The sequence below is a fragment of the Thunnus thynnus genome, chromosome 7, assembly GCF_963924715.1.
Source record: "Thunnus thynnus chromosome 7, fThuThy2.1, whole genome shotgun sequence".
NCBI classification, from domain to species: Eukaryota; Metazoa; Chordata; class Actinopteri; order Scombriformes; family Scombridae; genus Thunnus; species Thunnus thynnus.
In genome coordinates this window covers 29651174-29670350 of record NC_089523.1, presented here as the reverse complement: position 1 = coordinate 29670350, position 19177 = coordinate 29651174, and the positions used below count along the sequence as shown (strand labels likewise).

The 19177-nt window shown below is 40.9% G+C and overlaps 1 protein-coding gene across 6 annotated transcripts in view; it reads right to left on the bottom strand.

The window, feature by feature from the left end:
* The window catches only part of LOC137186462 (spectrin beta chain, non-erythrocytic 4-like), an 82873-nt gene that overhangs the window by 51634 nt on the left and 12062 nt on the right, over positions 1 to 19177 (bottom strand). For 5 of the 6 annotated variants that reach the window (XR_010929017.1, XM_067595415.1, XM_067595416.1 and 2 more), the window contains exons 3-19: positions 16786 to 16943; positions 16240 to 16391; positions 15469 to 15642; positions 10319 to 10410; positions 10134 to 10214; positions 9661 to 9776; positions 9327 to 9439; positions 8901 to 9088; positions 6708 to 6825; positions 6292 to 6450; positions 5044 to 5346; positions 4621 to 4771; positions 3821 to 3957; positions 2570 to 2719; positions 794 to 1162; positions 451 to 665; positions 184 to 321 (exon numbers count right to left, since the gene is read on the bottom strand). Coding sequence is in view for 5 of the 6 variants with exons in the window: in XM_067595415.1 (XP_067451516.1) it covers positions 184 to 321; positions 451 to 665; positions 794 to 1162; positions 2570 to 2719; positions 3821 to 3957; positions 4621 to 4771; positions 5044 to 5346; positions 6292 to 6450; positions 6708 to 6825; positions 8901 to 9088; positions 9327 to 9439; positions 9661 to 9776; positions 10134 to 10214; positions 10319 to 10410; positions 15469 to 15642; positions 16240 to 16391; positions 16786 to 16930 (2801 nt within the window). In the remaining variant the exon portion in view is untranslated. Of the gene's footprint in view, positions 1 to 183; positions 322 to 450; positions 666 to 793; positions 1163 to 2569; positions 2720 to 3820; positions 3958 to 4620; positions 4772 to 5043; positions 5347 to 6291; positions 6451 to 6707; positions 6826 to 8900; positions 9089 to 9326; positions 9440 to 9660; positions 9777 to 10133; positions 10215 to 10318; positions 10411 to 12314; positions 12460 to 15468; positions 15643 to 16239; positions 16392 to 16785; positions 16944 to 19177 lie in introns of those variants that run through there. The other variant, XM_067595419.1, reaches the window with a different exon arrangement.

The window sequence follows — 19177 nt, the reverse complement described above, 5'->3', positions numbered from 1 at the left end:
TAGGAGAACTAGTATTTGTAGTTTAGTAATGAAGTGTATTACCTTCTGGCTCAGCATTGATATGTTTTGTAAAGCTGTATCAGTAGTATTAATGGTGGTAACTGCAATAGTGGTGGTCATACTACAGCAGGAGCAGAAGTTGTGGCAGTTTTTAGTGTTGGGAGGTCAGTTTTGTTTCAGTACCTGGAGTTCAGGTGATCCTGACAACCTCTGACCTCTGTAGAGGATGGATGACCTCCGTCCAAGAGCTGCTGGACTATCTGGTTAACATCCAGGATCCTTCCCATCAAGCTGTTCATCTCCTGGTCCAGAGACTCAAACCTACAAAAATGCAGTTCAGCTATGATTTAACCAAAAGGACAGACAACCAACTGCACTTCCATTTGGTGCCACAGCAATCAAACCTGCAACCTTCTCCCCTTGTTCTCCTCTCCTCTCCTTCCTCCTCACCTGTGTGCCACCACCTCCACATCCTCCAGCCTCTCAGGGATCTCCATCTTGTCCAGCCACTGCTCCTTCTCATCAATCCACAGCTCGCAGGCGTTGACCTCGCTGAACATGCGGTAGACGGCAAGGGCATCGTGAAGCCACTGCTGCCTGAGAACCGCTACCTCAGCTACCTCGGTATACAGCTGCTCCACTTCTCCCATACGCACCTGCACCTCCTGCAGAGAGGAGAGTAATGAGGAAGAAGAACAAGGACATAAGAGGATAAAAGAAAACAGGTGGAAGGGCAGAAAAAATGCTCAATATTAAATAAGTTTAACATCCTTTCCCTGCTCTCACTACTCACTTCCTGTTCACGGTACTGCAGAGGAAGCGCCACCATGTGTTTACGCAGTGTGACCACATGCAGACGATGTTTGTCGATGGCCTCGCTGACCCCTCTGTGTTTCTTCAGCAGGGACTGAGTGGAGTACTCGTCATGTCCGAAATCTTCACTGGAGACCAGGCGGTAAGCGTCTTGCAGCCAGGCCACCAGGTCATCCGTCTCCGTGGAGAACTGAAAAAAGTTGAGCGCCTCCTGCAGGTGACCGAGACGCTGCGCCGCCTGGTCCTCCAGCCTCTTCCACTCGCCTTTCACATCCATGATGCGCTCCTGGATCCCCGCTGTGCCAAAGCTCTTCTCGCTCAGGATCTGCTTTCCACGCTTCATGGTGTTCTGAAAGGAGCAGAGCAGGATGGAGGGAGAACAGTTTTATACTGGGTGCAGTGATGAAGGTCAGACAGACCAAAACGCTGTGGACTAATAAATATTCCAGCAGTAAGCGAGACAGTGTGCAGGAGATGTTCTCATTGTTTTCAAGTTACACTGGGTGCAGTAAAATGGAAGACAAGCCAAAACATTAATTTTAATGTCTGTTTTGAAGTAGAAGCATTGCATTTCTTTTATTTGCAGGAGGTTAAATGGATTATAAGACACATATAGAGTCATACGACCAATGACACCTTACAGGAAGTACTGTACCTCCAATATCTACCCTGCATAAAGCTTAAACCTGTGAGATCTTGTCAAACCTCTTATTCAATATTACAGATAACCTAAGGTTTGGCACATAACCCTGTGTAACACTTATATTAAGACTTATATGTATAAGTGGGTGGGTTACTCGTCTCCCTTTTTGGAGTAAGTGTTTTTGTGTTTTGTTTTGTTTTTGTGGAGGTGGGGTGTATTTTTGAAGACAGAAATTGTGGCTCGTTTTTTCTTTTGATCCATTGAGATGCACGATACTTTGTTGATACTATTATTATTATTATGCTTTCATGGTTTTAAGGTCCAGTGTGTAGAATTTAGTGGCATCTAGAGGAACGAACTTGGCAGAAATGGAATATAATATTAATAAGTATGTTTTAATCAGTGGAAAATCATGTGTTTCGTGTTTTCATTATCTTCGAATGAGCCCTTTATATCCACATAGGCAGTGGATCCTGTTTCATGGATCCTGCCGTGTTTCTACAGTAGCCCAGAACGGACAAACCAAACACTGGCTCTAGAGGGGGCCTTTCGCATTTTTTGTGAGTATTGCAGCCACTGTAAGCTCTCCTACACGCTTGGAAGAGGAGGGTGAAGGTGAGGGGGAAGGGTATTCAGTTGGTTGCAATCTGCAGCTTCACCACTAGATGCCACTATATCCTTAACACTGCACCTTTAACTGTGATTCTGACTTCCATGTCGTGTTTCACAGCAAGTGGAGGTCACAAATTAGAAAAAAAGAGACCAATCGCAATTATTCAAATATGAAAGTGAGCAATGACTCACCTCCATACTTTCACTTTCATATATTGATAACATGACTGTCAAAACAGGTCAGATTCTGCAAATTAAACTATACTGAATACAGGCAGGGTTATACTTATTTTACAAAAAATAGTATTTGCATGATTCATAATTATTTTATCAGAAAGGTTGGGATTTTTTGATAGATGGGCTTCAAAGCAAATTTATATTGCTGATGCACAAAGTCACTGAAGTACATCAAGTTAAGTGTAGAAACTCCAGGTACTGCAGGTATACCAGGTGCTGATTCTTTAGACACACACGGACAAAAACACACACACACACACACACCTGCAGCAGTGACCGATGAGCCAGCAGTTCTCCAGCCAGAGTCTTGTGTTTTTGTAATAACCCCAGCACACTGCTCAGGTCCTTCCCATAGCCCTGAGCTCCCAGGATGGAGCTCTTCTCTCTGATCCAGGCCTCCGACTCCTCCAGCTCCTAACGGGAGAAAGAAAGAGACAAACAGGATTTACATTTTCACATTTAATACAAACTATATGAAGACAATCTATATCTTTTATAAGACCTAATATTACCCTAACTCTAAAAAACCAAATAAAAACATCAAAAAATAGACAAGAAAAAACTATGTTAAGAAAATAAGGTTAGAAATACAGTCATCCCCTGAAACCCCTAAAGACCATAACACTGATGCCTTTTTGTTCCAAGAGCCTCCCAAAAGGCAGAGGGGGAATTAACCAAATTAATCAGTAGTGTAATATAATTAGTGTTTCAGCAGTGTGAACCAATGACTCTTCTGACAAAGAAGTAAACTGTTATCATTATACACTCATTACTTCAGTAATTTGACAGCTTTTCCAGGAGATACATTTATGACACATGGATGTGAATGATGCATATAACTAAGAAGGAAAGGTATCTCCAGTAAAATGAGGAAATGTTGTTGGAATCCTGATTATATCCATCGAGTAGCAGAAGTTCTTCAAAGGATCTGAGAGTGGAACAGTTTAATTTGACTAAGATTTCATTCATTTTGTATCAACAACAACTGTGAGTAAGTCTATTCTGATCATAATTTTTACCCCTTCTACTATTTACTACCTTCCTACAACAGCTGTGCAATTCAAAAATATTTAAATATGCTGTAAAACACAAAAAAACTCCTCTGGTGTGGAGTTTAGGGGAGAAATTTTTATTACAAGGCTCAAAGTAAGAAACCAGAACTGAAAAGCTGAAAAATGTTCTCATTATTACAGTATTAGATCTCTGCTCTAATTCGCCTGCTTTATTGACTATATTATAAAAATGTGGTAAACCTAAACTCTGCCAAAGAACTGACAATGTTGTTGCAAAGCCTCGGCCCAAAATAGAGGTTGATAAAAGTGTAATGGATTAATTATTGTACATTTAAAGATGCACATTTGTGTAGCAGACTTGGGAACAAAGTTCTTCACTTCTGTTGCGGTGTTTGGGAGGATAAATATTTAAATCTCTGCAAATTCCTGACAACCTTTCAAATAAGTGGTTAGCAATAATTAACAAGACACAGTCACTTCCTGTCTCATCCCGTCATCCTACCTGAAAGAAGGCCCACAGTTGTCTCGACTCCTCCAGCTCAGCGCGTCTTTTAGCTGCCAGTTGTTTCAGCTCCTCCAGACAGGAAGAGACGTGGTTGACACGGTTACAGATCACCTGCGGGTCACACGGTTGGTAACCTGGGAGACAACAAAATGAGATTAATGACTATAAAAAAAATATAATACATATAACACTTCATTGATTACATTAGTGTACTAGTAGTGTGAGCTAGACTACGTCAAAACAAAAGAGCTCTCATCATCAGTCCATGAGATAACAAACACTGGGGGAAAATTATTGCCTCTTCATTACAAGCCAAATGACTCTAATAATTTACAGATATTTACTAATATTATTATGTCCATGAAGGCATCAAATACAAAGTGACAACTCTCTGACGCAGGTTTAACAGAAGTTTTACAAAGGTACATTTTCTTAATATTGAAGAAGCTTTTATTGTGTAAAAAAATATGTATCAACATCTAATAATTGTTTTCTACATTTTCTGACCAATGGTCTTGATTTCTAAAAATGTAACTTTTTCACATTAATTGTAATTGCACATCCTGTAGTCGAATGATCATCAATTGCTGGCAAATTTTAAAAAAAGTAAATCTCTTCAAATGTGTATTCAATTCAAATTTAAAAGGTTTATTTTCATTGCAGCCTCTTTACAGGCAATAAAAACTAAAAACCAAGAAACTCTGATAAGACTCTATTATATAAAACCAAATACAGGAAATATTAAATACTATACTAGCGCTACGCATAACAAGTAGACAAGCTAAGTGTAGTAGTACCCTCTATGGTGGTGAATTTGAGTGCAGCAGTGTTGAGGGTCTCGACCCTCTCAGCTTGCACGCCAATATCGGCTTCCTGCAGGCTGTGTTTCTGCAGCAAGTCATCCACCTCCAACAGATGCTTCCCAAAGTCCTTCGACAGCAGCTGGACCTGAGAGGGAGCAGGAGATGAGGGGGGAGGGGGGGGTGAAACGAGAGGGGCGGAGGGAGGGAAAGGGAACATGTGTGATGTCATAAAACATCTTGATGGGGTTTTTTTCTTTCTCTTTCATTGTATTTCTCTCGCTTCCCTATTATCCCTTCTTAAAAATCAAAAACATGCATCCATAGCAACACTCTGACTGTCTTTCTGGATCTTCCTTTCTTTTTTTCACCCTTCAAACTATCACTCTCTCTCTCTCTCTCATACACATCCTCCTGTACCTGTGTGTCCTCCATCCAGTCGATCATATAGACCATGTCCTGAAAGGTCTTCTGCAGGGCCAGGTTCTTCTCCAGCCGGGTCCGTCTCCCAGCCACTAGCTCTTTCAGCAGACCCCACTGCCCCAGGATGTTCTCCTTACGCGCCAAGATACGCCGGATGTCATAGTATCCTTCTATCTCCATCTCTGCGGCGAGTTCTACCACAACGCCAATTCGCTCTTCGTACGAGGCTATGTCTGCCTCGATGGCCTCGTGTTTCTTCATTGCCGCCTCGACTGCTGGCAGGTCGTAGCCGAAATTGTCCTGTAGGTGGAGAGAAGAAGAAAAGAGCGTGAAGTGAGAGTACAGGGCTCGTGATTTTACTGTGTGTGGAACGATATTCTCTATTGCAAGCCTACACGGTGATTTAGACTGATATAGGGCATGTATAATGGGACGGCTGTGGCTCAGGGCAGGTTGTCCGCTGGGGGTTCACAGGGTTGGCGATTAGATCCACAGTTCCTGCTGTCCATGTGTCAAAGAGCCCTTGAGCAAGACACTGTTTCCATCACATTCAGTGTTTGTGTGTGAATGAGGCAGAAGTTGTGAAGCACTTTGTGTGTTAAGGTAGAAAAGCACTATATACTGCAAGTGCAGTTTATCATAATTATTTATTTAAAGACAAATATTGTTCATTTTTTTAGTTTTAAGTTTAACTACTGGGCACTAAATGTTTCCTTTTTCACTGAAAAGTCTATTCTCAGTGTTTGTGCACTGGAGGCTTCAAGTTTCCACATCACACTTGTGTAAACTGAATACTGGACCTTGATTGGCTTCCAAACTAGTTGTGATGTCACAAAATCATGTCTGAAAAATGTCCAAAACTCAGATGTAAGGTGAGCACACAGAAGCTTTACCCATTCAGCAGATGACTGTGTGCGAGTGTCTGCATATACATCATTCTGCACAGTGAAGGTCAAAAATCCAAGTGAAGTAACATTAAGCAAAACAGATACTTGAGTTGAGGTCTTTAACTATGCAGGTAGACTGATGCTGTTCACGTTGTTTCACTGGTAAAGTTTAAAATTGATTTGTTATGCATCATTATGTCACTAATAGTCCCCACAAAATGTTTGAATAATGCATCTTTTTATTCCAAGCAGTCAAAAGAAGCATGCTCTTGCTTATTGACTGATTATTATGTCTTCAGTGAAAGAAGCACATTCATATCATAGCTGTATAAGGTTAGATCGGAGATCCCAACAGTACCTGTGATACGAGTCTCTGGTTCTCGTTGAGCCAGGCTTGTCTCATGGTGGTTTTGTGGTCGAAGCGCTGAGCCAGCAGCTCCAGCTTCTCCTGACGAATCAGCTCCTTGCGCAGAGCCACACCCCTCTCATGCTCCGCCTTCTCCAGCCTCTCCCAGGCCTGGACGGAGAGAATTAACGGATTTATTATCTTATTTCATTTGATAACATTACACGAATTTCTATACAAGTTGAAATAAGTAAATCATCTTAATTTTACAGACAACAAAACTAAGTTTGACTGCAACAACTGTTAAAGAGTGATGGTGACGTTTTAATTAATCAAGAACTCGGTTGAATAAGCTGCCATTTAATTGTTTATTAAAAGGTGAAATACTACATATAAAATAAAAGGAACACAGCTGGTGGATGTATGACCTTGTTGATGTCTGAGATGAGCTTCCCATCATGAGGCACATAGGGTTTCTGGTTGTTGGCTCTCAGTTTGCTTTGGATAGTGAAGAGAAGGACTTCAAGATTCCCCTTCTCCTGGAACCTGGGCGAGAATCAGAAAACTTTATCTGTAACTGTAAAACAATATCACCTCTTCTCTCTCAACAGCCTCCACCAGTTTAGTAGTAGGACACACTGAGAGTACTTTCAACTGTCTTAAAGGGAAAATACATTTTTTTTATTTTTTAGAGGAGCTCAGGGAGGTCTGAACTCCAGTTCCTCTGGGTAAAGGGCTCCAGTGTCATGGCCGTCCACCATGGAGGAGTCTGATGTTTGACCACGTGGGTGTTTATTACTGCTTCAGAGCAATATGGTGACATTTTTTGGAGGAATCACAGAGCATTTGAATGAAAAAGGAGAATTGTCTTAAAATAAAAAGATTTTCCTCTGTGCTTTGAATATCAGCTGTGCACATGTGCTGTGTTGTGTCAATTTTCAGGAAGCATTTGGAGAAGCATGTTTTCATTATCAGGTAACACTCGTACAATATATCCTGTTTTGGAGCTTTCTATGTTTCAACTAAAATAGTATACAGTTCTCTTTAGGTTTAGCAAGTTATAAGGTCCTTGGACATGTGAAACATTTCAAAATCCTACTGACTAAACAAAAACAAACCTGTTATTTGGAAATGATGAAATGAAAAGTTGACATTTTGGCTACTGGTAGCACATCTCAAAATGAACTGTAGGCTCCTTAAACACTGCAGTGTGCAAGTGTTGGACTGTTCCTATGTATATGTAGAATCAATATCATGAGCATGTGTGTGTGTGTGTGTGTGTGTGTATATGTGTGTGTGCGTGTGTGTGTGTTTGCATACTGGATAGGTCATAAGTCAACTGTTTGCTTCCAGTATCGGACACAAACACTTGACTCATACAGAGCCAGTCGACTGGACATGAACCCAGAGCGTAACAAGACATACTGTAGTCTGTGTGAGCGTGTGTGTGTGTGTGTGTGTGTTTGTGTGTATGTGGGTATCATCATAGTTGCTAGTGTGCTCCCGCTGCCTCTGGGGCCATGAGTGCAGTACTGGGCTCTTTGTAACGCTGATCCTGATGATGCTGAACTAAAAAGGCTCAAGGCTCAGTAGCTCTGTGTTTGACTGCTTCATGTCTGTCTGTATGTACACACAGGAAGTGACATGATCGACTTCCACGCGTCTTTGTTTCACCCCTAATGGGACTTAGGGTTGAATGACTGATTCACGTCAGAAATGCAAAAATGATTACAGCTGTAAGAACACAAAACAGAGTAGGGCAACCGCTGATCCACTCCCAGTTTCATGAGATCTGATTGGTTGATGCACATCGATAACAAGTACATCGATAACAAGACACTTTCTCTTCTGAATTACATACGTGGCAGGCTGACAGTGGCATTTATTTCAATAAATATAAGCTAATGCTTTTCATTGTCTTGTATTGACATTAAATCATTAAAACAACATAAAATCAGGGCTGCAACTAACAATTATTTTCATTATGGACTAATATCTTGATTTTTTTCTGCAAATTCTCACACAGGTGCAGGATATTATTATACTATTGACTGAGGCCTTGTTTGTAATTGCACAAGACATCATGGCGTGGGCCTCAGCAGAGCTGCAAGCATCCATAGAGGCGTTTATACTCGTTATTGGTTGCAGTATTCTCCGAAATGCCAGGGGATGTACGATAAAATATTCTGTGAATAAGCAAGAAGTCAACATCAGTTAGAAGTCAACTTCAGTGGTGTCACTTGTGTGCATCCCATCCCATCATGCTTTAATAAAGAAAACTGTAATTTTAATGAGGCTGCCCCTTAAAACGCCACACAATACGGACAACAGCACACTGTCAGCTACTCTGGTATGTAACCAATGAACTCCTGCAGAAGAAAGACAAACCAAAACCAGAAATCATAACGGATATTAAACAGTGAATACTCATGCTAACAGCACTCATTCTGCTAATTCTAAGCAGTAGATATGATACTGTATATGTATGGAACTGGGATACAGCTCCACTCAAATATGGCGTCTTCTTCTCATGTGCATCCATGCTTATGTCTATGTTCCATGTGATAAATGACAACAAATCTTTTAAAATGTCAATAGTATTTAAAAGTCATAAAACATACTTGATGGGCTTCTCTATGGTGCAGTATGTTGTGAAGGCTTGTAGCTGCTGCTGAACTCCAGCCAGCGAGTTGGCGAACTTCTGGTTGCTGATGACTGCGATGGTCTTCTCTATCCAGTCCAGCAGGTCTGACGCCAGAGCTTCATAGCGGTTGATGATCTTCTCAGCTTCAATACAGTTGTCTAATACCTGAGGGAAATATTTGAAGAGGCAGGATGGGATGGAGGGTTGAGAAAAACCAGAAAGGGAAAGAGAAATCTTCAATATGATATTTATACTTATCTTATATCTTAAGCCCTGCACTTTTTGATGAATTGTTGCTCATGTGTTAGCTTGCTAACTACAGCTCAGTTGCTGTTTAAGCTTTTTTGTACTGGACAAACACTGTGTATGTATGTGTGTCTCATCACATTACATTATTTGTTACCTTGCCAACCCTCTTGCCCTCCACAATAAGAGCTTTCATCTTGGAGAAGTAGTGGTAATAGGAGACCACATAGGTGATGATGGACTTTTCATCTGGGTTCTCTGTGTTCACATCTGTACAGGAGTGACGGTGATGGAGACAGAGAACAGAGGAGTTAACATGCTGCTTTACTTAAACAGGAACTTCAGAATACTCTTAGTTACTTGTGCATGATTTAGTGGGTGGTTTTACCCAGAGTAAATGAGGGGATACTGAGGGATCTACGGTACTTTTATGGTACTATTGTGAACATTGCTGCACATAATATGATTTGACTGAAGTTAAACATTCTCACCCTCAGGGTCCAGGAGTTTGGTGAGGCCCAGGTGCTGCTCAGCGATGTTGAAGGCTTGCTGGAGGTTGTGGGTTGCGTTGGATCTCGTCAGCTTGTGGAACTCGATCAGGTCGGGTCTGGAGGGCATGAGATGATGAAACAGAGGCTGTCATGTTTATATGGCTTCAATCTTAAAACTGCACGTCAGTTCAACCTGTTGCAGGACTTTACGATCTATCTTCTTCTGTTCTCTTAAATTGTGCACGTTTTCATCAGTGCATTTAAAAATACAGCAAATGAAAAATTATCTTACACCTCATAGATAAATCTTCACATTATTATTGCGATTTCTTTACTTTTCTCATATTTGTAAATTCAAAGCTTATTACATTTAATTCTAAATGTTTGATTTAAATAAATAGCATACCAGTGCACTGTCAAATCATTCTCTCTCTATCATCATGCTATGAAGGTTTGTTAAAAATCCGACCTACCTGTGTCTGTGTATGAGCGCGTTGAAGGCGAGGCCGTCTCTCCAGCAGGTGGTGAAGTTCTGGATGTTGACCTCAGGGTACCTGAAGCACAGACAATTGTTGTGTAACTTTAAATGTGCACCAACTCTTTAACACTAACAGCAGCTGTATGCATCTTACATACAGATTTTTATTTCACTACTCACCCTGCAGTCTTCATCTGGCACCAGAGCAGCAGCGCATCCTTGGCAGAGCGGGTTTCTCTGTTGTCCTCTGTCTCTATCTTGATCACCTGGATCTGAACAAGCACACAGAAATGCAACACCTCAGCTACCGTGGGAGAGGCAACGAGGCACAGACGCTACACCTTCTGTCTCTGTCTAATTTCTTCTCGGGAACATACTGTACATTCACATGTCAGGTATTTTACGTAACCCTTACTGACTACCGTGCCTGCTAATGTGTTGTGCATTTAATAGATGAAGAGTAACAGGGGTGACAGAGGCTGTCTCACCAACATTTGCAAGCTAGCTAGCAAAATTAGCTTGTTCCCATCCTGGCTGTATCCTGCTATGAGTCAGATCATTAGTATTTATTATATGCGTATATCTATGCTGCTTAATAGATCATAAGCAGTGACAGTAGCCCTGTGACAAAGCTTTGTAATGTCACCATGCCTAGAAATGCTCTGATTGGCTCAGGTGTTTCTCCAACTGGGAAAAGAGCCACTCACAAGCAGAGGTCTGGAACCAGCTTTGAGGAAAGGTCACAGTTCCTGAGAGTATCCCTGAACCCTCGACTGAACACAAAGTTAGAGAGAATCGTAAAGTAAAAACTGACATGAGCATTAAGAGCTGAAGATCTCAGTGTAAGGAACAAACTGCACTGTGTGCTTCCCGGCATGCCGACCCATTACAACATCATCCTAATGCCTGATGACAGGTGACAGTGACAGCCATTGAGCCAATCACATCACAGTGACAAGATCCAAGGTAATTGGGGACATGACAGCCTGGAATCAGCTGTTACCCACATCGGTAGGAACAACATTGCACACACATTCCCGCATATAGAAATACACAGTTCTCTCACAAGACAATACGGGGGGGGGGGGAGACCCAGAGCTTTTATGTGTGTTTTCCACAGGGTTCCTTTACTGGGGTAGTGATGTCACTTGAGTCAGTGTCAGTTGGGATGAAGATTTGAAAATGAAAAAAATCTGGGGATGCAGAGTTAGAAAGAAGTGAAGTTAGACCCGCCTCATCTCTGCTTGATGCTAGCAGCTCGAGGCTACGTTAGCCGCTACTGGCAGAACAGTCGACACTCGACAGCCAGTAGTTGGGTTGCATAGTGGGTAATGTAGGCGCCAGGTTAAGACAATTATGAAGAATATGTGGAATGAAATAGATGATATCTGGTTCTGCTGCATCAGTTTTTATCCTTTTTTTGGTGCAATGCTAAATGCTAAATCAATGGAGTAATCTTAACATATCAGAATAGAGGAGCTGCTTGCTAACCACTGTTTCCTAAAAGGAAGGGTATCACTATGGGCTGGTAACTCCAACATGCTGGTGGATTAGGTAAACGATTAATCAGTAAATCCGTCAAATAATCAATGGATTCATCTTGAAAAAGGGTTATCTGCTGCCCAAGTAGAAGAAAGAATGAAGACACTTTGTAATTCAACTTGCACTGTTGTTCAACTTTACGTTGTTCATAACAGGAAATACAAGTAGAATTCACACTTCACTGTTATTTCCATGATTTGTCCGTGATGTTAAGTGTATCTGCTACAACTAACTTGTTCTTTCTTCACTGTCAACAAACAGAAAGAAGATAAGAAAAGACATCATGATGTTTAAGACAATATGTCTGATGAACATACAGGGAATGTGGAGAATATTAAGAACACCTCACTGATATTGGAAACACAATCTACATCCTTATATTCTACAATATAATGTGCATTCAGCAAAACTCTGAATCTGTATATTCTTTCAAATAAACAGTATAGCTGGATCAATGTGTCTCGACTCAGACTCATTGTAAATAGCAACTGAGGTGGCAGTGTAAGCAGACGCACACACAGCGCACAACACAAGGACACTCAGCCAACCACGTACGACATAATAACTGAAGTCGCTGCAAATAATAACAGTCTGTTATTATTTGTGTTTGGTTCTGTATATACGTTAGGGTTACCTCTTCCTCTGCCAGTCAGTCCTCTCCCTTTCTCCACTCTCTCTCTCTCTCTCTCTCTCTCTCTCTATCTCTATGCCTCTCTCTCTCTCTCTCTCTGCCTGTGTGCAGTCACTGCAGTGGTTTGGCCCTTGGTTTGCTGACTGGGCAAAGCAAACTCTCACTTTCACCACCAGAGGAAGGGAGGAAAGGGGAAAAGAGGTGGACACGAGGAGAGACAAAATGCAAGAGGGGAAAGATAACTGGAAGAAACCTGTCAATACTCCAACCTGCTCTAGCACTCAAATGTTCAGTTTAATTAATCTATTGACCCTATAAATATACATAGTTCACAGTTATGGCTAAAAAACAATAAGTGTTTAATGGTAGAAACCCTGGGCATCAATCACAAGCAACTAATTGATTATAATCAGCTGTGTTTTCGCCCACAGCTGCTCAATGCAACCAAAATTTTATTTGTATCTTAATATCTAATATGCAGCCAGGTCTCAGAAAATATAAAATGAGAATATGAACTGTTTTCTACTCTGAGAAAGAAGTAAAAATGAGAAAAGTTTTAATTTCTTGCATGAATAAATGTGTAACATTTGACTGTCTAAACCCATATAGTGACTGTGTTGCATCCTAGATGAACCTGCTAGTTTAAACATCCACAAAACAGATCAGATTATAATGTAAATGTCTTTGTTTGCCATGTATGTGTGTATATGTTGCCATTATTTCAGTTTTTGCTTTGCATTTCTCTGCTCAAAACCAAATATTTTTCTACACAGTCCCTTGATTTAGTCCGTTCTGTGTTTTCCTTTCAGTTTGTCTCCTTATCTTAGCAGATAAAATGTTTTTTTTTTCCCAGGTTGTCTTTATAAATAAGATTTTATTTCTGAACATACCTGCCTGTTTAAATAATAGTAAGTAGTGAGGAAAGGCTGAACTGATAATAAACAATGGCAGATGCCTGAAGGATTATAAAAGGCAGCTTGTGAACAGACGGTTTGCAGACACATAAATGTGAACAAATGGTAAGTTCAGCAGAGAAAGAGTAACGTATACTGTATGTAATGTGAATAACCTGAATCCAGTTCTCTCTCATGCTGTTCTACATACATTTTTCAAATTTAATTATAACCTTTGTTAATCTACAGAAACTTTTCTGAGCCCACATCACTGAGGTAAAGGTCGTAGTTGAAGCTTATTTACCACAACATCACTGCTTCACTACTTCCTCTTTCCCTCTGTCATTTCCTGTAGACTCACCCTAACCCTACAACCCTTACCCGAACCTTAACCACTGACCCGAAAATCGGCGTTTTACCGAGTGGGGACACAGCTTTTGTCCCCAATTGCACAAGCCGTCCCCAGTCAACTGGTTTTAAGTGTTGTGTGTGTCCCTGAAAGTAGGCTAAGTCATACCCACACCCACACACACACACACACACACACACACACACACACACCTACAGTGCTCTCCTTTCTCAGTGCATGCAAAATTGAAGAGAAGCCATCGACTGGTGGCTCCTGGGAGCAGGAGAGCGGGATGACGGCCAAACTCACAGGAAAAGCTAGCAGGCAGTCAACACTACTGTAGAATAAACTGTACAGTTACAGCTGCTGCTACGCTTTAGACTGAAAAATAAAACTAAACAAAAAACAAAGAAGGCATTCCTAAATTAACTATAAAGCATGTTAGCTAGCTGTTACACTCTTTAGCATTGTTGTACTCTGAGAAACTCTAATGTAAACTGTGTCTCCTAAACTAACCTGTAATTCAGATGAAACACTACAAGGAATTGGTTTTTGAGAGCCCAACTGTCAGACTTATTAATTAAGTATCTTATTGTGATAAAATGAAGGCAGGTTGTTTGAGGAAAGTCTTTTGAAGTGACCCAAAAACTTTGATACACTATAATTTTGGGAAATATAGTTTGCAGAGAAGAAAAAAAGGAGTCATTAGATTTTGTACAATTAAATATTCACCATGAACCAGATTTCAACAGCGAACATCATCCAACATTAACATTCACACTATAATCACAGGTCCAGTCAGCCATAACACACGCTCAGAACATCCGTCTTTACCCGCTCGCAGAGGGTCAATCTACATACTACGGGCTAATTAAATGTGCTTTGTGGTAGGTAGCTAGGCCTAGCATGACAATACTGAGTCCCGGGAGACAGCTTCTAAGGCGACTGTGCACCACGGACGCTACGGAAGGGTCTGGATAACGCTACACAAGCATTTCGTGCCGAGGCCACGCTATAGCACTGAAGCGTAATAAAACAGGAGCCCTGGGCTTCTGCTGTACTTACATGACAGGAACTGATCCTGTATCACTGCTGCTAAGGCCTGGGGACCTGTGTACTGTGAGTGTGTGTGTGTGAGAGAGTGTGTATGTGTGTGTGTGTACAAGTTTTTGTGCATGTGCATGTCAGGATGTGAGCACATAGGTGCAGGTCTGACTAAAGAGATCGACAGACAGACTGAGTTTGTGCAGTGTGGGTATATATATATATATATATATATATATATGTGTGTGTGTTTGTGTGTGTGTGTGTGCGTCCTTGTTGAAGAGCAGACTGGCAGGCGACCGCTATCACTAGGCCGCAGAGCCCTGAGTGACATTCAGGCTTTACCCACCAAACGCTGCTGTCGCTGTCGCACGTTGATGATGCGGCAGCTGTGACAGCCTCCCCTGAACAGAAGCGCTGGCAGCTCATCCTAAATGGAAGCGGTGCTGATTGCAGCATCTTTGTGCTTCAGTAAGTAGTACAGGAACACGTGCCAACATCATCTCACTGCACTTACAGAGAAGCTCAGATTTAAGCCACATGAACAATCTAATATTTAAAGGTAGTCCGTGTATTCACATTTTGTCTAGAGTACTTTAATTAGCTAGATAAACCAATGTGATACTGCTATTTGATATCAGACCACCAGGCTCAAACAACATAACTAAAATCACAGTTTCATCCGTGTTGATACATTTGAGACAACAAAAGTCATCCTTCAGAAATCACAGAATAGCAAATAATTTCCTCATTGTCAAAGAAAACAACATTAGGTGGATTTTTAACCCTTTGCAATGACTCCATCACGTGTAACAGTCCAAGAGACGACCTCCAATCGCAGAAACAGCCATTCATATGTTTTCGTGTCTACCTGGAAGCGTAGGATGATGGTCCACATGAGGCCCAGGGTGAGGCGGTGGTTTCCATCGACGATGTCATGGGAACCGACATTTTCCAGATGGACCCTCTGTTCTTTGAGGAACTGGAGGGCTTTGTCGACATTCTCGAGGCAATGGATCCGCATACGACCCCGTGTAGGCCTCGGCTGGGGGAGGACAGAGGGATGGGTAACTGTTATGTTATGTTGTTGATATCGAAGCCCTTGAAGTATCACGTAGCGTTAGCATACATATAACAGATATTCATAATAAACAAAGATAACTTTTGCCATAAACGTATACAACCATCAGGGAGGATTTTACTTAAATTTTACTTACAGATGAACTTAAAGCAGATAAAAAGAATGAAAGGACAAATCATTTTTCACATTTATATTCCTTAGAGAAGTAAAGCAGAGAAAAACTGGACTAAAGGGAGGGAGACATGGAGACAAAATAAAATCCAGGTCCTGGTGTTTACGGTTGATACATGTTAATTGGCAGAAAAAGTAGAAAAGTAACAGAAACGATGAAATAAAAAAAACAAGATAATTGTTACATAAAAACCTTTTCAGTCATGTTATTGTATATGCAAAAAATGAACAACTTGCTAGCTACCGAGGTAGTTAAAAAGGTTGCATACTGCACCTTTAACTCTTCCTCACTTCTCATCCTATGAAACATCTAGTATGAAAGATGTGTGTGTGTGTGTGTGTGTGTGTGTGTGTGTGTGTGTGCGTGTGTGTGTGTGTGTCAGTACCCACCAGCAGCTCTCCACTGAGGACCTCCAGCAGTCTGGTGAGCATGTATCCATCCCTCAGGTCGTTGTAGAGGTCAGATATGCGACAGGACACTCGGGCCAAATGAGAGTTAACCCATTTGGTAAAAGTCTTCTTCTGCACCGCATCTCGTTCGTCTGAGGGACATAAAAGAATCAGCTTTAAATCAAAGGGGACGACAGATTTAGTTGCTGATGATGGATAAGATGTGAGAAACATCTCTTTCTCTAAATTGAGACAGTTAGGATGATATTTGCATTTAGTCAAATTGTGCTTACCGCCTTATCTGACACACTTTACCTGCTGAAACTTTAAAATATGAGATTTGTATTGTCTGTTTTAAGTCATGATAAAACAGTTCAAAAGTTATAAAATTTAAGATAAGATAAGAAATTTCCAATGCTGAAATTCAAAACAACAAAGAATCGACATCAGGCCCTTAACGTTGACGTATTACGTGTTTGTATCGTGTGCGTCTGTGTCGTGAATGAGAACGCTCATCTGTGTGTGTGTGTGTGTGTGACCTCGGACCTGCCAGGGCCTTGATGCGGGAGCACTCGAACAGCTTGGAGCTGGTACACTCCGTCTCCCAGAACCCAGAGCTGATTGGTCGGTTGTTGTTGTTAAGCTGGCGCTGGGCTTCCACGTTGTCCAGGTCTGGGGAGGCATTAGCCATCGCGCCCGACGCCCTGCAAAACACACACAAACACACACACATGCACAGAGATATGAATCATAAAGTCTGTCCGGTGTTAAACTGGTGAAGATTTCAATAATTTGCAGGTTGTGTATGGGAACATATTGGCCTGAATCTGAACCTGAAGGTACTTTTATTACATAGACAAACACAGATGAACATTTAATTATTGTCATCATCAGCCAAAGACGTGATGTTCACTCTCGATGGACAGATTTGGTTAAAATAGTTGAAATGCTGTTGTTTTGTTGGCTTTTTAATGGTCAGATATAAAGAATAATTAACATTTGCACACAAATATCTGCAGCAACAATCCTGAAGCTTATCTTTATTGGCCTACTTACACCACAAGGACTGACATGCACATGTGTAAACACATGATTCACACATACACACGTACGTAAAACCCATTCACATATATATACACGTACATACACACACTCACAATGCAGGAGAGCAGGAGAGGTGTTGAGGACAGGTGCCGTCGCCTTCTCTTGTGTTCCTGTGCCGTGTAACCATCAAACACATCCCCACAGGCGAAAAGGGCCATTCACACTTCATAATTAAACTCTAAATGACATCACACACCTCATCAGACAGCTTTTAAAACCCTATTTAGCCACGAGAGCACACACTGAAACAATTTCAAAATTTTGTACGAGGGCAAAATATTTAACAACGGCGTTCTCGCAAAATTAACTTTAAATTAATACACGTTTAATTAGGGTGTGTTCAAACATGCACAAATAATACGGGAAGGAAAAGCGCTGCGGAGTCTCTTAGTAACAGTTCCTTACCATTCATGAATAATGCAGCACCTGTCCTAGCGTGGCAACGGAGCTTCACAATAAAGAAGCTTAAAATAAAATCTCTGTGATAATTCAAAGGATGGTGGGAGGTAGAGAGTAAAAAAAATATTTGGCTCCGTCTCATCTCTCCTGTCTCTCCCATTGACAGCTGAAAAAAGTGGATGATAAAAATAACTTCCCTGAGAAATAACATAGGTTGAGAGGTGAGGAATTAAAAATGTTCAAAACGTCAAAATGCTACAAAAAAAAAAAATGTGTAGAATCAGTTCAATTTTCTGATATTCATCTGTTTCATATGCATTAATTTGAAGAGCTGATAGAGCTACAGATTCCTGTTAACAGAGAGCAGATAATTTCCTAATATGTTTCAAACCCTGCATGTTTCTGTTTGAGGTGTTCAAGACATATTCAAGTCATAAAAATCAGCCGATTGGGTGAAAATTTAACCTGATTTTCTCACTTGTAGGCAGATTTTAAACTGATTTTTCCGCAAAATTGTAGCTAAAAGGAATTGTCTATGTTGTACATCTGTTTTAGCATTTTACACTTCCCTCCTTGTATTCCACTGACCCCTTTTAAAAGTCTATATATTTATCATCTTCCCTGTGCCTCAACAGTTTACAGTATGTCACATAAAGAGCAGATGGTCTCACTACTGAAGGGTCACTATCACATTTATTCTGGCACTATCCAGTACTCTGTCATTTCTGATCTAAACATTCAGCCAGACTGGCAATATTTGGTTGCTCTGACAGGACAAAGACTCTTCCCTCTCATCTTCCCTCTCATCAAAAGCAGGCAGAAATTAATATCACCAAACTGGAAGTCTCCATCGTCACCAGGAGATGGCTCAATGAGATGCTTGCTATTGCTGAGATACAACAGATTTGTTTTAGCCAAACTGTTTTTTGAAGTTATGGAAGCTGTTTTTGAGACTTGACAGTATAACTCATGAACTCTGCTGCTACTTTATCTTTATTCTGTGTAAACTCTGCCTTATTCTGCACACTGACTGATTTTCTGGCAGTCCAGCATCCATGTGTGTTTTCTTTTTGTTTGTTTTGTTTTGTTTTTTTCTTCCTCTTGTCCTTCCTGGCGGAAGGGGCAAGTCACTTGTTTTGCTGACACTGTTGTTGACTCTGTCTTCCTTTCTGTTGTTTGCTGTTGTGTTATTTGGGTGTTTTGTGAGTATTATGTGTGTTTGTTTTTTATTGCAAAAATCCCTAAAAAATCAAAAATGAAATAATAATTATAATAAAAAAGAGCAGATGGTCTCTATATTTTGCAAATTAGAGTGATTGATGCTTTGCTTTAGTGTATTCAGTGTATTTTTAGGCATATTTTGGGAAAAAAATGAGTGTTTGGAACAAACTGCACATAAAGATGGACAGTGGAGAAGTGGTGGTTCTTTGAAAAT